Source organism: Acanthopagrus latus, chromosome 17, assembly GCF_904848185.1.
Source record: "Acanthopagrus latus isolate v.2019 chromosome 17, fAcaLat1.1, whole genome shotgun sequence".
NCBI lineage: Eukaryota > Metazoa > Chordata > Actinopteri > Spariformes > Sparidae > Acanthopagrus > Acanthopagrus latus.
The window spans coordinates 8,114,060-8,132,128 of record NC_051055.1 but is presented as its reverse complement, the minus strand read 5'-3'; the positions used below and the strand labels follow the sequence as shown (position 1 = coordinate 8,132,128).

Genomic DNA, 18,069 nt, shown 5'->3' with positions numbered 1-18,069 from the left:
TGTGAGAGCTGCGCTGGGCCCATGTCAGTGTATTCTGCATCAGTCAAACTAGTGTGAAGTTAAGAAAAACACACACACACACACACACACACACACACACACACACACACACACACACACACACACACAGGAAATGAAAGACAAATGTCAGATTGTTAGGGAAAAAATCAAGTTTAAAAAAAAAAAAAAAAGCTAACCTTTCTGTCTGGTTCTCCTCCCAGACCTCCCATCTGAACACTACAGAATGTCATTCAGACGGTGGTTTTACACTTTAAACACCAGGAAAACTGTTGAAGAAAAAAAACGTCCACCCTCAGGCAGTAAAACACGCGCTCGCTCAAACACACTCACTCACACACACAAGTGCAAGTTTCCATTTCGTCACTGGAACTGATTGAAAAAAATATGTGTGGGGGGGAAAACTTCTGACAATATGTTAAAAAAAAAAAAAAAAAAAAAAAAAAAAAGAAGCAGAAGGAGAGGAATCATGGTTGTTTCCTTGCCAAAGCCTATAGTGACCTTTGTCCGGCCTTTGTTTATTTATTTACCCGGGGAACAGTGACAGACTCTGTGGTGAGGAGGGCTGTTAGCCACAGGCAGTGCCGCTGGTTTGGACTCCTCTCTAAAACAACATCTGAGAGTGCACGGTTAAGGTGAATGTGATAATTTAGGCCTCCAGCACTTTTATTTTCATGATGTGTCATGGAGAAGGGGGCCGGTAAACCAATCACTTTACTCTCCCCCATCCCTCCTCTCCTCTCCTCTTCCTCTCCCCTCCCTCCGTCCTACTCGTTGCAGTGCACATAAGTGGGGGTGACGTCAGCATTTGGATGGTCTGGCTCCGAGCCCTCAGTGCCATAACAGCAATGAGGGGAGCTGCTGTACACCCTGTTCATCAGAGATCCAGACTCCTCAGCGTGGGCTGATGTCACGGCTCGCTAGGTAGAAGAAAAAAAGTAAAAGAAAGAAAAAAAAACAAAGTTCCAAGCCACAGCGGCCGTCGGGAGTCAGAATCTTCGAAAATGTCAAAGGGAGAGGATGAGAGTGAGGCGAGCTGAGAAAGTTCAAGTTATACTTAGCAACTTTCCATGTTTGCAAGCTGGAAAGAGGCAAACTCCAATTTCCAGAAATAATCTGACGTGACATTTGCAAACAAAGCTGAAACATTGCAGTCCACATGTACAAATAGGATTTTATTGCCACCATAAATCTAGTTGACAAAACTTCCCCCACCTCCGGGTCCGTTTCGTCCTCCCTCCTCTGGAGTTTGAAAATTGAAAATGAAAATTGAAACATCTTTTACAGCTGGAAATCCATTGATGGAGATTGTGTGGTATGATCAGAAGTTCCAGCTGTTTATTAAAGAAACCTTCTGGTGAGTTTTTCAACTTCTGAGTCCAACAGCCGCTGGAACAAAACACTGGCATCCCACATTTCTGCAAACCACGAGACAGATAAAATGGGCACGTTTCATATGTGTCACACTGTAACGTTTACATTACATGGCACATTATGTTCTGTAGGACTCGATTTTCTCATCGGGAGGCTGAGAGGCTGGTGCATCAGCGATTGGTGAGAATGGCTGCCAAGTGTGATGCCATTGTTCGAGACTATCTGCTTCCTTTTTCAACAGTCAAAACCAGGTATTTGTATGGAGAAAGTAGGCCATTTTCTGGCCGCGTCTGCGACATCAAAACCAGCTATTTTAACCCTGACCAAGTTCTTCGTGTACCTCCACCTAACCAGAGTAACGTGGAAATAAAAAACACACTGACAGCTTCCACCCCCCAGCGATTCTGAATGGTACTGTCGGCGCCACTGTCGCAAAGACTACTGAATCGGTTTGGCTTGCCTCGACCACAGGACAAATGTGAGTTTATTCATTAGTTTGGTCTGTAACAGAGACACACAGAGTGAACAGAGGAGGTGCCAGGTTGCCCGTCAGGCAGAGCTGCGAATCGGCCTTCATTTTCCCAGGTTTTGCGCCCAGTGGCAGACAAAACTGCACTGTGAAAGCAGTGTTTATAGGGGAACCAATGTAAACGAAGATGGTTTCTGCAATCACCATTTACTTCCTAAGTTAATGCAAAAAAGTGTCCACTGCCAGTTTAAGAAGTTGCCACTACGTAAAATGTTATAATTCAGATGTCAAGAGAAAAGAAGCATGACATTTCACCATATCTGTGGTTTGCAGAAATGTACAGTGCCAACATTTATTTTGGTAAATGGGTTGCAGCCGATTGTGAATGACTAATTATTAATATTAATACTACTACTAATAATAATACTTATGACCTTCAAGCATGGATCTTGATACATTCCATTATCCATCCAAAACCATTGAAATGTCCCTTAAAAGGTATGAGATTGAGAAGTTGATAAAAGCTCCTTTAAAGAACATGAAAACCGGTCTCCCAGCTCAGCCTGGTGAAGGTTTCTAATTGAACCCAGGAAGAGAGGAAGAGTTTCTGACTGTTAAACCGTCAATAAGATGATGAGTCAACATGGTCGACCCCAGTTTGTACAGACAGGTGCCGAATTGTCAAACGCAAGAATTAGAAGGACAGCGCCTCATGTAAATTGTTTACTCATGCACGGCCCCGTCTACTCCACACTGTTTAACTTAAATAAATAATGGCGAGGGATGTTTTTGACTTTAAGCCTTTATTTACTGTAATCCCAAGTAATGTTAGAGAACGACTGTAGATGTTGAAACCAGGTTTTCTGAACCCTCAAATCAATACCTACGTCACAGTTCATCTTTGGAACTTTAACGTCTTATTCCAGAAAACCAATTTAGCGAGCGCCACCATTCAGACAGGTTGTGGTTACCACCTTAAAATGCTGTGGCTGCTGGCAGGGAGTGACATATTGGAGGTGAAAATAAAACAAACGGCAAAGAAAAACAGAGTGGTGCTGAAAGACGGGTGCCTCATGCACTCCGCCTGTGGAGCCTGAAGAGGAGCATAAATTCACCTGCATGTGAAATTACTGACTGACAGAGCAGCACAGCTCGTCTCAAAAGAGATTCATGGCCACAGTTTTGTATGTTTTAGATGGCACAGATGTAATGATTTACTCTTGTGGCATTTCTTCTTCTCTGAACAAAACAACGCCAAACATCTGGTTAGAAGTCTTTTCTTAGATTCTGCCGCATCACTTCATGGGAATGTGGCGGACACGCAGGTAATGTGACGCTCTCTGCACTTTCCAGACTTTTGATGGAGCCTAATATAGCAGGTGCATTCTCACATAAAATCCATGTTTCGTAGTTAAATTATATGTAAAGAGATAATTAAAAGGCTGGTGAGGGAATGAATGCCTGTTTGTGAGTGAATGTGACAAAGAAGGAGAGGCAGAGGACTGAGTTATGAGAAGGTCAAAAGCAAAGGAAAGCGGGGGTGGGCTGGGACATTAAAAAGATTGTGTCCGTCTGGCTAATGGTTCTTTATGGCTCCCTGATGTCCTCAGATGGGCAGGATGACTGGCAGAGAGTGTGACCGCCGGTAACTGTACATCACCTCTGTTTGCCCCCTTCAGCTGATGTCCCACTCAGCGGGACCGCCTGCCACAGTGAAGCGAACCACTAAAACGCCATAAAACCGACAGACTAAACAGCCATTCATCATTACTGCGCACACATGAGCCGCGTCACATGCTGCAGTCTTAACTGTCCCAGTCGGTGACTCAATACACACATTAAAACTTCATCAAGTATTACCGATAGAACAGAGTCTGACCACTCAAACCTCAACCGCCATTTGTAATGTCCAGAAATAAGGCAATCATGGGTGAAAATGGTTTTGTTGGTCACTTTTATTGAATTGGTGATGACTTGAACCAAGTGCAAAGCAGTGCTGTGCTCCTTGAGAGTCAAGTGTGGAAAAAAAAAGATGTAAAACACAACGAGTGGGATGGCTCCATCTTCACTGTGACGTTAAAATCCTGCATCCTGACCGGCCCAGTTTGGTGTCTGGAAGAAAAGCATGAAGAAAATGGAAATTAGACCGTTTGTAGATCACTGAGAACGATCAAAACAAGACTTTTGTTGTTGATTGTGGGAATTGTGAAAAAGCAACATACATGTGCAAGCAGTTAAGTGGTGACGTTTCCCTTGTTGAAGTGTGTAATGTGTGTGTTCTGTTGTTGAGCACTGGGTGGCTGTGAGGGCTGACAGGGACCCTGAGCAGCCGGCCCAGATGGTAAGCAGTAAATGTTCTCTATATGTAAGTGATTTGTAGCCTTGAGGACAGCAGGATGTAGTGGTGCTCTGTGAGTTGTTTGCAGCCTCTTTTGTCAAATTACAAAAACTCCTTAATGAGTGGTGGGGGGGAGCTTTGCTTTTTACAGGACAGGGTTACGGCTGCACTCCCACTGCACATATTCAAACAATAGGGAGGAGGGTAATTGAGCACATCAAAGATAGCCACTTAAGAGCTGCACGGTTAAAAAGTGAACATTTAACATGTCTGTTGTAACTCTGTGGCCTTGGTGCTGTCAGGTGTCGGCCCAGGGAACCAACCCATCAATCTGCTCTGACACACGTGCATGTCCTCAAGGAGTTGTGTGAAGCAACAATTCACAGCTCCACCTCAGAGTATGTGCGTGATTATGACATTCTCTGTAGCTGCAGTACTTGAACAGTCTACATACCACTAAAACATACAAGGTCAACATCAAAAACACACTTAAATGGGATGACTGGACCCTGAGCCAGACATCTGCAACAGGTCCTAAGTGCAGGGAACTCCAGGCTTTGAGTAATGTTCACCAAAAGCCAGTGTGAGGGTCCACCTTATTTACGTTGCTGAGCTGAGTCACAGCGCTCAGGCATCGTTTTATGGTTGTTTGGAATCTACCTTGTCATTAGGCCTTTGAAGAGCAATGGAGGGATGAAAGCGTTAGCTCTGTTAAACTTGCTCTTACTAGCTTATTTCGTGTAAAGAGAGCTTTTGTTGATGGTTGTTCATCAACATTCTTTAGCCTTGTTGTTCTGAGCTGATCATTTGAGACGCTTTGAACTGCCCTGGGTTCATGTTGACCTTCAAGCAATGTGATCGGTTAAGGGAGGGTGGGTTGCCTTCAGCGACAAGCTGGGAGTGGTGGTTTATGTGCATTCAGTATGTACAGTATGGGAGTTACTTGCCTCGGTCTTGGTGCTCTGAGCCTGCTTTTTCTCAATGTTCATGGCCAACATTTGGCTGCGGAACGAGAGGCTCTTGGTCTTCTCAATCACCTGCTGGTAAGGTGATACAGCGTTGTTCCCCATGACCACATGGCCCTAGAAATAAAGACAAAAATGGACAACAGATTTTCAGAAACTACCAATCAGCAAATCATACATGGTCCTGTAGACACGCCATCCTACAAAACACCAACCAGCAGCTACTCAGGTCCCATGCACATCCACTGAAGGCACATCTAGATAATTCTATGTCATTCTAGAGGACTGGGCTGTGATTTGCTGATTACAGAGAACTGTTGTGATGCATATGCCAAAACATGCAGGTTCAACATTGAGCCTCGTGAAGGGGAACTAACAAGGGTGAGAAATTATGGTAACAATGTCCTTACATTGTGCTCAATTACAAAATCAGGACACGAATAATGACTCTTTGTCACTCTAAAGTAACACGGGAGAAACATCTAAAAGGGATATATGACTGTCACTGCTGCCTGGGCTGTTCGATTCATTCATTAAATTCTGAAGTGACTGATTGAAGGGGTGACAGCAGGTCTCACCAGTTTGGAGTCAATCTTTGCATCCAGCCTGGCATTGCGGATAAGGTTGACGATCCATCTCTCAGCTTCCTCTGGCGACATGTTCAGTTTGTCTGCCAGCATGCTGAAGAGAAAACAGAGAGACATGTAGCAATATTACTATATGTGAGGACCCTTTTGATTAATGATTTCCCCCACAAATGGTCTTTCCAGGGATAATGAAATTCCACAAAATCACTGGAGCTTTATATTTGTGATGTACCAACTTAGCATATCAGAACCTGATGACTGTACTGATCATATGTGAAAACACCTCCTTGATAGATGACACCATACTGTCAGAATTACACACGTGTTGCAGAGAAAAACAAAAGAGAGACGGGTATGAGCCGAGCAGCTCAAGTCTGCTGTGCTGCTCTTACATGTTTACCCAAGAAAGACAAGCAAGATGTTTTTCGCCATGCACAACCAGCGCTCATGCCGGATATACATGTCCCACATGGACATCGTTAACAGTACATACCTTAACACAGACAAGTTACCATCGTGGTCATAAGCATTTTCAGATACTGAGATTAGTTATCAGGGTCGAACTAAATCTGTTGTTTGTTTTTTTTTTAAATCACAGACAGGCAATCTCTTCAAGTAATAATCCTACCTAGGGACAAACAACTGCAAACACTTGCATCCGCTGAAATATTGCTGTCTGAATGTGTTGATGCATTCATGAAACATGTATTAGCACTAAATGACTCTAAACCATGCTAAATTACATTGTGAAGACTGTTGCACATTTTATGCCAAGTCACTATTTTCATTTGAGAGTGTTAATAAAAGACAAACATACTGCGTCCAGGCAAAAGATCCACATGAAGAAACACGTCTCAAAAACACTTCTAATGGTCCTCTACTAACAGGAACTTGATTTACAGACTTGTAAGAATAACTCAATTAGAAGTGCTGGGACGACCTCATGTTGTGAGCCTCTGTGGTTACTTAACCTTTCATTTTTTGTACCTCTGTTCAAGACACACTCTCTCCCCACCTGGCTGCCATGTCTTGTGACACACTGGTCAGAATGGTGACTGTCCCTCAAAATGAAAGCAAGGTTGGAGGCCGGCCTGCTCTTTGATACAGCGAGACATGGATGTGTCACAGCAGAGAGAGGGGAGGTATGAGGGTGGCTGCCATTCTTTGATCCAAAGCTTTCCCCAGTGCAGCTGGCTTCCCTTGTGGCTTTCAAAATAACTAGACCCCCCTCGATACCCCCATCTAGACCCCCTCCCCCCCACGTTTCCTGCCCCCTTCCTTCTGTCTGACCCCCACCACCCTATACGCCTACCACATTTCATATAAGGGCCCCAATAAATATCATCAACCGCTCTGTGCACTGCCTACAATTACTACAGAAACCCTACCTCTCATCTCAAAAGCAAGACACCGACCCCTCCCAGCCCCGAAAAACCTTACTGACACACATACTTAATGAATACTGTAGGTAAAAATGTGTCAGTGCATAGTCTGTGTGTGTTTCTACAAAATAATCAGGGTTATAAGGCCTATGTAAAAACAATTTACTTCACTAATTATCACTTCCTGGTCCATTCATCACATTTTGTGAGACTCCTTCTGTGAGTAAGCTAGAATTTGCCCAGACCACAGCACTTCTCACGCCACGGCTCTGCAAACCACCACTATTACTGCTTTCAACTGTTGCTTTCGGAGTTAAGACATTCTTTTTGTGGAAAGTAATCTTATTTGGGATTTGTGATAATGTCTGTCTTACCTCACGGTTCAAAAAGTAAATGAAAAAAAAGCGCACCACTTTCTAACCCATGAATGTTGGTCAAATGGTGGCAAAACCACATGAAGAAGGGAAGTGGAATGATGTCAGTGTCTGGATGAGGCATTAAAAGCATAAACAACAAATACAAGCATTACCTCAGCATAATGAGAAAAAGTGGGTTTGGTCTCCAAGTGACAGCGCACATCTCTCAACACTTTCACCGCAGTGAACTGACGGAGGAGGTGGATAATAAGACAGAAGAGCAACAGTTGGAAGTTGATTCATGAATATCTAGGCAGCTCAGAGGAATGTAAGGGCAACAGAGATACTCATCAACCAGTCACTCATCCCAGCAAACTACCACAGCTGACTACAATTCAGGTCATCAAAACCCAGGGAAAATGATGCTTGACAATGAAATTGCTCCTATGGATCATTATTGGGAACCTAACAAGTTTGGAAAAGTGTCAGCTGTCTAATGACGCAACTTCAGGTTGTGATGGGTAACACATGTGGCCGATCTCAGACTGACACTATTAACATGAAGGAATTTAGTCACACTGAAAGCTTAATCAATGACAGATTTTGATTTATCTTGTTATCTGGATTAGTAATATAATATGTAAGTATAATATATAATGCAAACAAACAACTAAAACTACTGCATCAAAAAATTATCATAAAAGTTAAATGCTTGTCTAACAAAGCAAGTAAACTAACAGGGGGTACAACTAACTATTACTTGCATTAGCGATTAATCTGACAAGTATTTTTAATGATTAAGTGATTAATCGTTCAGCAGTTAAGAAGTCAAGAGATTGTGATAAAAGCTACAATTATAATTTTCCCACGGCCCATATTGGCATCTTCAAATTGCCTTTTTTGTCCAACCAACAGTCCAAAACCCAAAGGCTCTTCATTTACTGTAACGTAAAAGCAGAAATGCAGCAAATCCTCACATGTAACAAGCTGGAACCATTAAATGTTTGACAGTATTGCCTATACAAATACTGACACAAATAATCAATTTTCAAAATAGTTGGTGGTTAATTTTCCTTCTGTTGACTAATCTTGGCAGCTGTATACCAGGGCAAAAGTAAGATTCAAGTGTTTGTGTTACCTTGTCCACTCCATTATTGTGTTTAACAACAGTGTAATATTACAAGAACCATAGTCAACACCTGTTGGGAGCACCCCTCCATCACAGCCACTGACATTCAGAAACACCCTTCACTTATTTGCCCTACAATCAAGTAATCTAAAGCAAATTTGAATGAAATTTGTTATTGGTTCCGATTTTACCCGTGTGATTAAGTGATTGCTGCGCAGGGGTACTGGGTGTTTTGTTTGGCAATTCAGTTTAAGTGGGGACACATGTCAGTCAAGTCCAGGTCAGATATGATGATCAAAACAAACACGATCTGGTTTCCTCACTAGGGAGTTAAGCTAACCCTTCACCCCTCAAACATGATCTGTGCAGCATAACACAGGAACACAGAGTGCCCCCAAAAGGCCCAGGGCCTTGGCCTGTACCAGCCAAACTCCTCTAATTTAATTTTTAAAAGAAAGTCTGGCAATGTTTTCCTCTCAGGAAGGACATTTGTACATCAGAGGAGGGTCACTTTATCTCATTGTGTCTCAGCAGGAACTCCTACTTCAACCTTAGAGTGAAAATCAGAAAAAAAATGGAAGGTGGAAAAAAAAAGACATGGAGAGAGATTGTGAGGGAGCAGGGAAAGGGTCAGACTTATATAACCTATGCTATTGACATCCTTTGGCCCTAAAGCCAAGCAGACAGCCTCCATGACCGGTTTTATTTTACACAATCATGATCCTGTTCCTTAGGGGAGAGGGGATCACTTACATTTCGACCCCTTACTCACTCTGGCTCCTGAGCTTTCGACTTCAGGCTAGGGGACTCCTTTGGGTCTCAATACCAACCTCACACTTGAAGAGAGGGGTCAGGCATCGGGGTCTAATTCTGTTAGAGGAGAGGAGGATGAGAGGGGGGGTTCCTCCTCAAAAGTAGCCCCTTTCTTAACATGACTGGTCTAGAATGAATGCATTGTTAAACACTAACATATGATAGCATTTGGGAGACTCCAGGCCATTTGGAGCAACTTCGCTTTCGACTTCGGGTAAAATTGATTTTTCAGGGAAACCGAAATGATCGTGTGGTCTTTTTAATGACTCAATTGTGAGGTGGAAAGATCCTCAGTGTTACATCCAAATACATAAGGCACTCCTTCCAACTACCAGTGAGCTGTTGTGTACAAATACACGCATGATGAGGGGAAAAGAACAGCCCAAATGATCATGTGTCTGAAGCAGTTACTCAAAATGTCAAAAGGACAAGTGTGCATCTGAGGTCAAACCAGGGTCTAGCCACTGAAAAGTCATGGAAGGACTAAGGAAATAAACCCTGTAAATCAAACAAGGAAAACAAAGCTAAATTGGAAACACACACTCAGAACACTGAAAAGTCTAGACAAAAGGATGTGTGTGTATGCAATTACGGGTGCAGGCTGAATCACATTTTCACTGCCTACAGTACGTTTTACATAAGGCTTTATTGCATAAAATAACTCAATTACGCCAACTTCTGGTCTACTTTTGTGTCCCAAGCTGTGGGCAAAAGGCGAGCTAAATATCTGTGAAACCATCATGGCCAACAGCTGTAAAAATGTCCTCATTAAAAACAGCCATCAAATTCATTTGAGTCCACGCTTGGGTGCAGAGGGCTTCTGGGTAGAGGACTAATGACTTGGAATTTGGGTGTCTGTCAAAAATAGGCATGTTCTGTCCATCGTCACAAAGCCACCAAAAATAAATAAGGAAATCCCTGAAACTGCATCTGATATTTGTTCCTCAACGAACTGAGAGCCCAAGAAACAGAAAAAAGGTGAAAAGTAGAAAAATCACCGTTCCACTTCCTCTTTCAGTGTTACCACTAACCTTTGTGGTCTTTAACAAGTAAATGGATCCAATTGCAGTAAGTCTGCCAAAAAGAACCAGGACTCCTAATCAATTCCAGACAATCTGCAACTGGAGATTTCGACAGGGCCTGATCATGTTCCACGGTTCAACCTTGACTACAGACCTCCACGGCTCTATATAACAGTCAATGCAATCATTTTCGTGTCAGCAGAAGTAATTCATTCCCTCTTTCCACTGAGCATCATGTGTTCGTGGACCATAATTGAAATGCAGATCTTCCTTCAAATCTTCAGCATTCACAACATGTCCAAAGAGCAGTTGAATGTAGCTTTCTAAAAGCAGTGTGAATTTGTAGCGTAAATAAATATGGAACAGGATAACAAAAAGAACGTATGCATTAATTAATATCAGAGATTAAATACAACAACAAGCGCAATTCTACTCTTTCAAATATCAGGATTAATGGCTGCAAAGGGTGAATGCTCTGCTTCATCTTAGTCACTCTCTAAAATTGATATCAAGAGGCAGCCAAATCCCATAATCTCTCTTAATTGCAGACAATTACTATAATCTTTTATTTTCTCTCCACTAATACGCACTATAATTAGCATTGACTAAATTTCTTGGTTTTGGGGAGGCATCCAAGGTCAGTTTTATTTTAATGCAACTATACTGAATTTTGAACCTACAAAACCTTCTGACCTCCATTCACCCATGAAAAGGAGCTGAAAATGTCCTGCCTGTCAGAGCAGCTGGTAACATCTCCAACAGTCCTTCCTGAGAGAAACTATCCAAGAGTTGGCCTTGGACAGGTGGTCTTAAAACTTGAGTGTAAAGACCAACCTGTGGAGACCTGGAAGCAGTTAAACCTCACAATACTTAAACCCCAAGATGTGTGAGGTCAGCATGGCTGTATGAGGAAAGGGCAATAAATGCTTATCTTTGAGGAAAATTCCACTAATCATTAAGCCCATGTTCTCACTTCCTGTTTACTGACTGCCATCAAAGTTTTGTGACAGCAAACAGGAGTTCCTTGTGGTCTCAAGATATGTCTGAATTCTGCTATGTAACAGGGTTGGGATTTAAAAAAAAAAAAAAAACTATTGTCCACATGGAACACTGAAAATGAGACATCCCAAGTGGCAAATTATAGTTAACTTAGTTTTGGTTGTATTGAGTGACTAACCTGATACTGATGCACTGGTGAATTCTGCAGAAAGTCTCAAAGATGAAGAGACGAGCATTCTCAATGAAGTCCTCCAGGCAAGCCACCAGGAAGAAGTCATTCACAAGAACCTGAGAGACAGAAAGCATGTCACATTAAAACAGCGCAGAGAGTATACAAAGAGTTATTGATGACAACACTTTAAGGTTCCAGTACGGCGGAACAGTTAAACATGCACAGAAGCCAGGGCTTTTCTTGGACTCAATACGACAATCAAACAGGGACCCTTATATTAAACAGCATTGGAGTCATGAGTGTAGCATTACAAGTTTCAATCCGTCTTTGTCTCTGAATTCATGTCTTATTCAATTAAGTAAAACAATCAATTGACTGAAACCAAAATCCAATCAGTTTTTTTTTTGATCTACTTTTTATTGAATTTGTCACATTAAAACTGTATTACACAGAAGGGACCATAGGTAGGGAGTCCTCCACAAAAAACAGCACTTAACATGAGCTATAAACATACTGCATTTGCTTTAAAAAAAAGGAAAGAAGAAAGAAAAAATCAGAGAGTAGACAGTGTGTATCTGATTCTCCTTATATTCTATAAAATTTGCAAATTAGGCCTATATCTGTGCAAGAAAAAGCAGATTCTAAAGAAAAGCAATTAGGATATCCCATGCCTCCACAGTGGATGTTTCCCTATAATGATTCAACCATGCTTTTATCGATGTAGGTTCAGGGAGAAACCAAGAGTGAATTCTGGTCTTCTCTGTGGCAATTAAACCGAGTCATTGTTGAATTCAAATAATTTTGGTTGTTTAGGAATTTAGAATATAAATAGACACTTTCAAGACACTAAGACACTTTAGATCAGAGGTTAGTTGTAGAGTGGCATTCCCAGAAAACATGAAGGTTTGTACCAGTAGTATTCCAGCTACATTTATAACAGTTTGGGCCATCTGTGAGCTTTAATTGTATGTTAACATATGCAATTATTTGGTGTGACATAAAATGTATGCACAAACTTTTTAGAAAATGAGCTGGTGTGCTCGTCTTTTTGATGAGATCAATAAATTAGTTCAATAATAGTCCCAGTCAAATTTTAGGGCCTGTCCCTCAAGGTCACAGTGACAGAGCTCAGTTACCCCTGATGTTTGGATTTCAAGAGATTAAATCATTAGAATTGATAGAGACACCATTGCAGCAGGAGTGTTTTCATGGATCCCACTGCTTTTTTTCCCAAGCCTTGCCCTACACCTCTGCATCTGTTGTATTTCCATAACAAAACCATTTTGCCTAGAGTGATATAGGGAAATTGTTCAGGCCTATGCCCATGGCTGAATGCCTTTTCTCAGCTGTCCTTCCGAGTGCCCAGTGGACCAAATAAAATACACTGTTTTATTACCAAATGAGAAAAGAATTAGCTAGCCATTGTACCATTTCCTAACTGTATGTGCAGCGTTTGTCTTTTGTTAATGGGTTTTTTTTTTTTTTTCCCCCCCTTGCGGCTGGTTTACAAAGCGGATTGTAAAATGTAGTTTCCCCAGTAAACACAATCTCTTTGGATGTCTTATCTGCAGCATGTCTAGGCTAGGTAGACTGAACAGGCCACCCTACGGACACCGCTCTGCCTACCCCAGAGGCTGTGGCAGGGAAGAGTGGCTCGAGAGGATGAGTGAGCCCAAGATAAGCAAAAGCAGACCAGGCAGGACGCTTAAGTGACTGGTGGGGGTACAGGGGTTACTACATCTTATAGATCACTATATCAACGCTGCAATAAAAACAGATTCAACCAGAACCTCCATGCCTAGGCATGGTAATACCTAAATCTTACCAACACAAACAATGAAGGCAACCAATCAGAAGCAAAGTAGGGTAAGTCTTACAAGGAAAGCAGTGGGACCCATGATAAAGGCAGCAGAGTAAGTCTGAGGGTTAACGCAAGTGCTCAATCAATGAAAGGGTAAAGGAGAAACCAGCAAAATGCTATGGGCTTGGACTTCCAATCTTAGTTGTAGGTACAAGTACCAAGAAAATTGTGGAAGAGACCAACGCTCTGACCTAATGAAAGTACCGTATTTTCACGACCATAGGGCGCACCGGGTTATAGGGCGCGGTTTCAGTTACGGGTGCTTTTTCTGTATTTAACAAATACATAAGGCGCACTGGACCATAGGGCGCGGGCATGGTAAAACACACCGGTAAAACATGCATGCTAGTGTGTGTATTTAAAAAGGCAGCGGGAGCAAAACTGAGTTTGGTTGTGCTTTATTGAAATCCTGGCCCGGATGGAAAGATGGCACCGTTTCATGAAGCGAAAGCACCAAGACGGACCTCCTTGAAAATGTTCAATTTTCATTTCTTCCGCTAGCGTTACTGCCCTTAGTCGTATGGTGACTGTAGAGACGCTTCTTCCAGCTGTCCTTTGACTGGCAATCCATTGCTCGAGTCGGCCTTCCAACTCGGGCCATCTCGCCATGTGTCCGCGGAAACTCAGCTGCATCTTCTTGACCTGTCGCAGCTCATTTTCCATCTTCCTCCACTTGCGAACCATGGATTCATTGATATTGTATTCCCTCGCGGCTGCTCGATTCCCATGTTCCACCGCGTAACTGACAGCTTTCACTTTAAACTGTGCTTCGTAAGCGTGTCTCTTTGCCAGTATCGGGGTTGCCAAAACAATGACGCACATACCGGCACAACGTTCTCATCTAGTCCTCTGTTACGTCCGCCTTACAACAACAACAATAACGCTCACACTTCACCCTTCAACGTTCTCATGTAATCCGCCTTACAAAAAAACAACACATTAGGTGCACTGCACTATAGGGCGCGCCGCACATTTTGGAGAAAATTTGAGACGTTTAGGTGCGCCTTATGGTCATGAAAATACGGTAATCCATTTCTATCATACAAATCTTTTAAAACCTTAAACTATACTGAAGGCCCATCTATGGTTGTAACATGGATCAGAGTTCTGTAATTTGTCACATTATTAAGATAGTAAGGACAGAGAGTTCATCAAAAAAAGAAATGTATTACATTCAAACGTAAGTAAACAAAATCAGAGTTATGCCCCTGAATATGAGGAATAGCTGGTAATGTGAAGTGTTGCTATTTGGCATTCAACAGAATGAGGAGAGATTTATAGATTAATATTTGGAGATGTTAGCAGAGTAATACATCATCTGTATAAAAAATTATTTTATGCTGTATCATACATAATGATATGCGAGATGTGGCAATTTCCTGGGCCTATGATTCTAGTAACAATACAATTTTCATAACTAGCCCAGAGTAAAGTCGGGGTAAACAGGGAAGAGAGGTGAGACCACGTGAGACAATACAGTAAAAGCAGCCACAGCAATGACCACGTTGACTGTGACTTATCACCATTCACCTGGGCTGCAAATTGTGCAACTGTGAAAGATTTCACAGCTACAGTCATCAAACAACTGTAATATCGCCAGTCCAAATTACCTCACAGATGAGAGCAAATCTTTAACTTTCATATACAGTATCACCTGTGTCTTGTTACAGTGAGAAATAAGGCATTGTCTGGACTCTGACACAACTGCATGCCATCTACTGTAAATGTTCATAACCCAGAGGTACCACTGTGTGAAATGCTCCCATTTCTCAGTGCTTGCTGCATTCCAACTCTCCACTCATTACCATTTCCCATCACAAATCTCCATCTTCAAAAGTTTTCGAAGAATTACCAGCTCATTGTTTGCTTAAGCTTAGAAAGTTGTTATCTGACTAGAGTTCTGCTTGAATAAATCCCAACGACATGGCCCTATCAGGCAACGCACATTTCAACTATGACAACGCTTATCTAAGGCTGATAAACTTTGAACAGTTAAGTGCTCTAATTACTGTCATCTGGGATTCAGACCACAAAGCTTAAACAAATTCTGAATGGGCTTCAAGAACCCTTTTATGCACAATCTGAAGGCCGGGCTATAGGTAGGCCTATACTATTCATTCTTTGACATGCAAGGATCCAACATCTGACAGTGATTCCAGATTTGGGTGAGGGTGGGAAAGAAAGGGAAAAAAACTGTGCAGCCTGAACAGGACAATTTAAACCAAACTAAACCCCCCATTTGAAAGCACTTGGCTCAAACTAATATACAGGGCACAGTGAACTAAAGACAGGAGGGCTGAAAACAATACCCATATCTTGCTATTACAGCAATCAGTAAATAGGTGGGTGCCACTTCTCAGTGGCTTGAAATTGATGCATTACAAATGCTCATCAAGACAAGAGCCCATCCCAATGGAGTATCCGTTTACCTCAATCACTCCACGGTCTGTGAAACATCCCTTTACCTCTGAAATAATGCGCTTGTTAAAGGATTGTGTGTGAATTTCTGCTGGGGGAAAAACTGCCATTACTGACTTCAAACAAGACCATTTTGGGGAAATGTTTGCAGACCCATCACAGGTAATGCATTAAAGGTGCCGTTAAACATTTTTGGAACCACCCACCTTGCTAGACCTGCTTGTGAACTGAACAAGGTCAATAGAGGGCTTTTGTGCCTACTGGACATGCTCTGATAAGACTGACAGGTATGCCCAGAGTTAAAAGCACCTGGAATAACTTGGGCTCTGACCTGAAAAGTAGTTGGGATAAAGCAACTGTTTCAATCAGGGTAAAGCCTGTGTAAACAGAATCCCATGAGGCGAGGTCAATAACAATTCAGATACTTCCTAAAAAAAAAAAAAAAAAGTATGTACAAGTGTTTAACAAGGTCAGTGATTGAGGGCCTGTGTCACGTCTTAGCTGAAATAGGATACACCTCTGATATTGTTGATAGTACATGTTATAGTTTGGAGATAGCCCGGAGGCCTTTGCACAGGAAAAATCAAATTTTCTCCTAGAACATGCTTTGGATTTGTTGAGGGTTTTAGGAAGGAAAAACAAATCAGCTCAATTGTTTATAGCTATCTCATTTGTTAAACAGTAATTTGGGGATCTGAGGACTCTTTGTATTATCTTAAAAACAGCTTAAAATGAAACTGTCAATAAACTGCTGACATGATTTATAAACATTTACTCAGAGAAAAGACATATTTGATCAGGCCAGATGTTTTGTTTTGTTTTTTTCATTTTGAGGGTTTATGGTCAAGAGGCAGAAGATGAAAGAGACCAAATAACCCCAAGTTTTGCCTTTTATTCCTCTGCAGTGCCAAATTATGATGTCATCTGAAAAAAACAAATTATATTGCATATGAAAAGAATGAACTGAGTTCAAATTATGCAAAATATACATCCAACACAACATCAGAAACTACTCTTTCGCAATCTAATAACTGCTGATGGAATGAGTCTCCAGAATCTCCACAGCACCTCATAATAAATGACAAGATATATTAAAATAAATTCACCACTCAATTATCATTGATATTATGATTCATATTACATCAATTTTTATTACTGAAAATCCAATTATATAAATTCTGTGGAGAACATTTTGCAGCTGGGTCTAGAAGGGACAGCTAGTTGTGGACTACATTATAATGCAAGGTCTTTTTAACATTTTTGCTAGAAATTGCAACTTTGCTAGAATGCAGACTAACCCAAAAATCCAGCTATAAATCAAACCATATTAAGCTTTTAACCTTATTACTGCTGAAATTTCAAGGTTGTAGTTTGTGGTATTGTTGAAATTTTTGTTAACATGTATGGATTCAACTCTTCAATTCTTCTATCATTTCTCAAGGTTGTAGCTAGTCGTATTGTTGATTTCTACTGCATTATACCAAGAAATCCAATTATATAATTTTGGTGGAGAAAATCTTGGTTTAAAGCAATCTACTGACACTAGGCACAGCCTGTAGGCTTATGCCAATGCTTACACTGTGTACCCAGAGCCATATATTAGTGTACTGCAAAGACAGGCAGAAGAGCCAATGCACAGTGTTATACTTTACAATTTGATAAATTCTATGTTTTCTTCAATTTATAATTCATCCTCATGTCATTTAGGATAGAGCCTCTTAATTTTGCTTTCTAGGTGCATCAGATTTAAGTGTTTGACTTTAAAATGTGCACAACTTTCTTCTGGGGAAGCATGCACCTGGACACAAACTACCACAGTCTAACAAAATCATGCAGGAAACACTGATCCAGCTACAATTATTGTCAGCATTCTTCAGTGTTCTTCAAGTTTGTTTGTGCCTAAAGCAAATTTTTACAAAAAAGAGACAGACACAGTAACAAGGACAGACAGATAGACAAAAATGTTTTTTTTAGAACAGATTGGATACACAGACCTTAACAAGAGGGGTTCTGGACATTATCAAAGGAATTTTGGTATTGACACATGCAAAGGATCAGACAAAAAAACAAGTCTGTCATGCCTCTACAATACTGATCTGTAAATATCAGCTCACTTGAGGTCAGTTTAACTTTCAGAACTCAGTATTCCTTGTGTGCTGTGCATTG

The 18,069-nt window shown here is 41.4% G+C and overlaps 1 protein-coding gene across 1 annotated transcript in view; it reads right to left on the bottom strand.

The window, feature by feature from the left end:
• Nucleotides 1-3,798: 3,798 nt before the first annotated feature.
• The window catches only part of eif3ea (eukaryotic translation initiation factor 3, subunit E, a), a 30,821-nt gene continuing 16,550 nt past the window's right edge, over nucleotides 3,799-18,069 (bottom strand). The window contains exons 10-13 of the mRNA XM_037073510.1: nucleotides 11,631-11,740; nucleotides 5,743-5,845; nucleotides 5,147-5,281; nucleotides 3,799-3,973 (exon numbers count right to left, since the gene is read on the bottom strand). Coding sequence (XP_036929405.1) covers nucleotides 3,938-3,973; nucleotides 5,147-5,281; nucleotides 5,743-5,845; nucleotides 11,631-11,740 — 384 coding nt within the window. The 3' untranslated portion in view covers nucleotides 3,799-3,937. The remainder of the gene's footprint in view (nucleotides 3,974-5,146; nucleotides 5,282-5,742; nucleotides 5,846-11,630; nucleotides 11,741-18,069) is intronic.